The sequence below is a fragment of the Ailuropoda melanoleuca genome, chromosome X (assembly GCF_002007445.2).
Source record: "Ailuropoda melanoleuca isolate Jingjing chromosome X, ASM200744v2, whole genome shotgun sequence".
In the NCBI taxonomy this organism is placed as follows: domain Eukaryota; kingdom Metazoa; phylum Chordata; class Mammalia; order Carnivora; family Ursidae; genus Ailuropoda; species Ailuropoda melanoleuca.
The window spans coordinates 109011545-109017480 of record NC_048238.1 but is presented as its reverse complement, the minus strand read 5'-3'; the positions used below and the strand labels follow the sequence as shown (position 1 = coordinate 109017480).

The window sequence follows — 5936 nt, the reverse complement described above, 5'->3', positions numbered from 1 at the left end:
CTGAAGCATTGATCTGGGGGCTTTGGAATCCTTCACACTTGCCCTTTTTGACGGTATCTCTCGATTAAACAGTTCAGACCTATGGTTACAGCAAAGCTTGTACTTCCAGAACCTTGATTATAATCAACCCAAAATACAGAGGTTCAGTATCTCAAACAGATTGCAGACAGCCCACTGATTACCTTTTGGGAAGACTGATTAAGAAACTTTATTACAGAAAATGAATGCATCCAATGTCCCCAAATACATTTGTGACAAGAACAGACACACAGGAGACACAGACAATAGTTGCTACATCACAGCCTTGTTCTTTCCAAAGGATAAAACATCATTAAAAAATGGGGTGAGGGAGTTGGGAGAGAGGTGGTTAGAGAAAGCAGGTACTGACCTTTTCATTTAAAAAAAGTAACAGGTTGGCATCGCGAGATCACATACTGTGGGCCCAGAAATCAAGCTAAGCCGAAGCCTTAGGTGGTGACACCATGCCACTGGTAATGTCTCGGAGAAGCTACAGAGCATCATTCCATTAAGAGGAGCAACCTTGTGCTGGGGTGAAAATGTGGGCTGAGTGGTCTTAGCTGGAATCTCTTTAGAACTCTATGTCCACTTAGTCAAAGATCACTTAAGCAGCCCCCCCCAACTTGTTTAGCACAAAAGGCGGGGGCACAAAAGTGTTACAACCAGATAGACACCACTTAGCAAGTCCACTCTCCTTTGGGACTACAAGTTGAGCTTCTCTCCCACATTTGATGAGGCTGACCAGTTCCCAAATCTTAGCCTGGTACATCGTATGCTGGGCAGCCGCTGAAGGAAAGTGACAAGGGCACTGCTGAAGCAGAGAGGCAATCCTGGAACAAGTGCCTCTGGGCAAACCTCAGGACCAAGAGTTTTTAAATTAGTGGTCATTTTCTAGAAGAGCTTGAAAAATACATTAAGGACAACCAGTTCTGATGTGAAAAGGAATGGCTATGAATATCGATTACAGATTGGGCCAGGGACCATGACCGTGACATACCCATCCAGGACCTGACAGGGTGGGGAGGACACAGCCTGCAGACATGCAAGTTTCCAAACAGTGAACTTTAAAAAAAAAAAGCTGCTTTCTCCTGAGTAGGGTCACTGAACACTCCCGAGTGCTTCACAGCCTCAAACACGCACAGCAGAGTATTCATGCTGGGCAATACAAACACTCACCCACAACAAAGTGTCCTCCATCACTGCCGACAGTTAAGATGGATCAGCCCTCGAAAGATTTTTAATGCCACCACGTGCCACTGTGGCCATCACATCATTCCCTCCCCAACTGGGACAAAATGTGACACCATCCACCAATGTGAAATAACCACGGACACACAAACCAAGCTTCTTTCAGTTTAACATTTAACAGTCATCTACATTTGCAGTCAATGAGCTCCAATTGTGGGCAGGCCATCCTACTTTTCGTATGACGAATGTAATGCTTAGAAACAATCCATCCCGTCAGCTGGCCTGCAGAGGTGACCCAAGACACAGCCCTGCAACAGGGACCCCAGCCATCTTCCCTGGGGTGTTTGGTTTCTTGAAGAGTAGGAAAACAGATGGATACTGCTCCCTACCCCACCACCCCTTCTCTCATCGGGGTCCAGGAGACAGAAGCGGCAGCTCAAGACACTTCCTCCATTGTTGAGCAGAACCAATGATATTCTGCTACGTGTACTGGGGGCAGGGACAACGAAAGAGGAAAAAGCAAGCCTGAATGTTTGATACACCATACCCTTAGGACATTTTTGCTGTTTAGCAATGAATTTGGCCCCACAGCATGGCGGGGAGGGAGGGCAGTAGCGGGAGGCAAAACAAAAACCAAAACCCAAACCTATGTAGTAGTCAGCCTCAATCTTAACCGGTCACCTCTCCGCGCCTCTGAAGGCTGCTAAACCTTGCCTGGCTCAAGTTATCTTGGCTTCTACATTCAGCAGTGTAGACTTCATCCTAATGCCACTCAGACACAAACAAATCATGCAGCACCCTCGAGTAGCCTCTTCATCTCTACCCTAAGTAAGCTGGCCACATTAAGAGAAGGTTCCACCTGTGCAGTGAGGCTAGTCGCCAAATACAACGGAGTGGGTTGTTAGCTAAGACTGCTGTGAGTCAGAGACTTAGACTGTTATAATAGAGAACAGTTTTAAAAATGTAATACTGTTTATTTAACTTCAAAAACATTTCAGCATTCTAAACATACAAAAAAATAACAGAACGTCGCAAATTGTGTTTAGTACAGAAGGTTCTTGAACTTTCATTGATGCAGTGGCTCTTCACTTTGCTGACAATGAAGAGTTCTACAGTTTGTTTAGAAACAAACAGTTTAAAACTACCGCACTTAACTAAAAAGGATCCAAACACTTCTCATGCCAGCTGACCCCCCCCCCTTTTCCACAGCTAAGAATGGCAGCAGAATGCTAGGTCACTATATACAGAAACAAGACAACCTGAAGCTAAATGGATGCCCACTGCAGTGTCCACAGGTCCAGCCTCACAGTGCACGCCCTGAGCTACAGCCCCACCAAAAGGCATCTTCCCCACAGCCTCAACGCCAAGCAAGGAGCATCAAGGGTTTGTCTCGGTTGTTTTGTTCTTTTTACAAACTATAGATATGTACAGTTGATAACTCAGGATTTCTAGCCAATAACCATAGAGTTAACACCACCTTACAAATTAAAAAAAGAAAATGCCAGAAACATCTTTAAATGCCTTGTCACACCAACAGCAAAGTGCACAGAGTGAGGAGAACACGAGAGCCTTTCATTTTAAAAATGTTTGGAAATATGTACAACTTTGATACAGTTTCAGGGTGCTCCGGACACCCATGGCCACTTCATGTAAACCACTGACAATTTCTAGAGCACTTTGAGAAACTACAATATGACCATGACCCAATTGTGTAATTAAACCTAACGAGGGCGACAGACACGCCTCGAATAGGAGGGGTGTCGATGACGCGCTCCCTACTCTAAGGTATTCACAAGGAGACAGATCAACAGTTTTTATTCATCTTCCTCCTCGTCCTCCTCCTCGTCCTCCTCCTCCTCGTCTTCTTCATCTTCCTCTTCCACCTTTTTCCGGGCAACTTTAGCGGGACCCTTTGCACCATCAAATTTTCCTTTAGACTTATAGTCAGCAACATCCTGGAAGGAACGGGGACACATTCCAAATGAATAGACAAGCTCCCCTCCAGCTGTTTTAGCAAAGGGTAGAAACACGCTGTCCCCACCTCAGAACTGAAAACGGAGTGAGTAAAACAGGGCTGCTATTTGAAATATTTGTTTCCAGATATGTACGAATTTGGTTCTCAGCCACTCGAACTTAAAAGTTAAGGGGTATTTAATAGGACTATCAAATTCTCTGCCCATGGCATCCCACGTTATCAAACTTTTTAAGCCTGTCTGCAGTTGTCCCAAAGACAAAATTCTACCCGAGAAGCCTGAACACCAGCAGTTGCAGCTGATCTTGCAGGGAGATGGGCCCTTGCACACTACGCTCACTCCTCAGCCCAGCAAAGCAGCCTACACCCTCAACCCGCCCATACCCAGGGTGGCTGACTGCGCACGCATCCAGCCTAGCCTGACAGCACCCAGGCCACCTCACCTTCTCATACTTCTCCTTCAGCTTCGCTGCCTTATTGTTGTAAGGTTGCTTTTCGCTGTCACTTAAGTTATTCCACATCTCACCCAGCTTCTTTGCCACATCTCCAATAGAGATACCAGGGTTTGTAGATTTGATCTTGGGGCGGAATTCTGAACAGAACAGGAAGAATCCAGACCTTCGGAGAGAGAATTGTATAAATTAGATGAGAGCCCACAAGAATGTGAGCTTAAGCCAAATCTCTTGTTCCTCACATACTTCCTACCACTATGACTCCCTAAAGTGGAGAAATGTGTGCTACCATACACAATATTACAAAGTTGTAGGTTCTAGAATGTTTAAGATGCTTCAGAAATACATGGTACTTTCTCAGTCTCTCAGTTACTGGAAAAGGGGGAGAAACATACCTAAGGACCCTGACACCCAGAACTGGGGTGCCTCCCTCCCAACGGAAAGTCCAACAGGCAACCACCACAAGCACAAAGCTCACAAATACCTCAGCCTTAACGTCGGACTTCCCTGGCACAGTATCTTAAAGCCGTTAAGTATAGAATGTGTTGCAGGGTATCGACATTTTTCGGTAACACGTCCTCTTAAAAATCCTTCAAGTAGAAGGAAAGCTCTTAACTGTTATCCTGAACCTTACAGTCACTTACGGTGGCCTTTTGGGGGCATTAGGGTCCTTCTTCTTCTTGCCTCCCTTAGCTGGTCCATAATCCTTCATTTCCCGATCATAGCGCACTTTATCTGCCTTTGCCATTTCATCAAATTTAGACTTCTCTTTCCCAGACATTGTCTGCAAAGAACAGGACCTGTTAAATTCCTCGGTGCAGTGAGCAGGACTTAAAACCCCTGTCCAAACCCCTGTCCAGCTTTAAAAAATAAAAGCACACACACAATTCTAAAGGCAGGCAAGAGGAGCCTAAGAGGAAGAAAAGAGCCACCTGGGGCTACTCAGAAGGTGAGTAACCCTATGTATGAAATCCAACTAAGGCTAGCTTGAAGGACACAAAAGAAAAGTACCTTCCACCTCTCAGAGCACTTCTTGGAAAATTCTGCAAAATTGACAGGGACCTCTGGGTTTTTCTTCTTATGTTCCTCTCTGCACGTCTGCACAAAGAAGGCATAAGCAGACATCTTGCCCTTTGGTTTCTTGGGATCACCTTTAGCCATCCTGACTGTGATGGATGAAGGAAGAGAGACAAAGAAAAACAAATACAATGACTAGAACAGATCTACAAGATACACCAAAGGCAGGGCAAAATCCAAATTAAGGTCACCGTTAGGAAGCAGCCCCCCACCCAATGCCTGATGCCACTGGCAGCTGAAGGCGGAGTGGGGAGGAAATCAGCTTCACTGTCGCTTGTCATTTAACTTTTGACCAGCATGAAGCGCGCTGGTTTGCGAGTTACTTCTCCGAGAGCGAGAGCGATCAAGTTCTCCAAATGGAACCGACCCAAGTGGGGTGGCTCAGCGCTACATTCCCGATTCAGAGCTACATTTTGGAAACTACAACTACAAAGTGGGAAGGGCGCGGGGAGGACACATTTGTAGGGGTGCAGGTGGATGACAGAAGCTTGAGACCAATGACTTAAGGCTAGCTGTCAACTGTTTAACTGCTCCGTTACAGACAAAAATACTGTCACCGATGCTAAACACAACATCAAAGCGGGAGAACTGTAAATAGGGAACATTTCAAATTTCACTATTGCTGATGCATTTTGGCTTATAAAAATGGCTTTTACAAGAAAGGTGATCTGGCAAGTGAGCAGCTATCCCTGTACTATTAGTTTAAATCTGTCACTTTGTCATTACCTAAAGGGGGGAGGGGATGCCAAAAGGGCTAGTCTTGCTCATCAGTAAAGCGGAACGCATGTCCAGCCAGGAATACTTTCTCCAAAGTTTCCAAATAAAAATGCAGCTGCGGCGTGTCATCGTCCCTGTCCCACCCCCCAGCTTCCCGCCATCTTTTCCTTTTCCCACACCCAAGGTCATCATGTAAAACTAAAACGCTCCCCTTTGCAGGGACCGACTAAAGGGGCTGTGTTAGGGCCCCGCAGTGGCTGCGCGGGTGGGGCGGGACGGGGCGCAGGGGAGCCCGGGGCTGGCAGCGGGCAGCCGGGCTGGGCCCCGTGCTGGGTCACCCGGACACCCATAATTCACCTTCCATTTTGTCAAAAGCTTCCTGATGAAAGAAACTGCCCCTGAAATCCCCCGCTGCTACCCCCGGGGGGCGTGCGGGCCCGGGGGCGGCGGTGGCAACGGCGCGCTGGGGGCGCGGACCGGGCCGACAGCGGCAGCGGCGACCGTGGCGCCCG

General features: G+C 47.1%; 1 protein-coding gene across 1 annotated transcript in view; it reads right to left on the bottom strand.

Annotated features, from left to right (window-relative positions):
• Positions 1 to 402: 402 nt before the first annotated feature.
• The window catches only part of HMGB3 (high mobility group box 3), a 6433-nt gene continuing 899 nt past the window's right edge, over positions 403 to 5936 (bottom strand). The window contains exons 2-5 of the mRNA XM_034649561.1: positions 4642 to 4796; positions 4275 to 4414; positions 3622 to 3796; positions 403 to 3161 (exon numbers count right to left, since the gene is read on the bottom strand). Coding sequence (XP_034505452.1) covers positions 3021 to 3161; positions 3622 to 3796; positions 4275 to 4414; positions 4642 to 4791 — 606 coding nt within the window. The 5' untranslated portion in view covers positions 4792 to 4796 and the 3' untranslated portion in view covers positions 403 to 3020. The remainder of the gene's footprint in view (positions 3162 to 3621; positions 3797 to 4274; positions 4415 to 4641; positions 4797 to 5936) is intronic.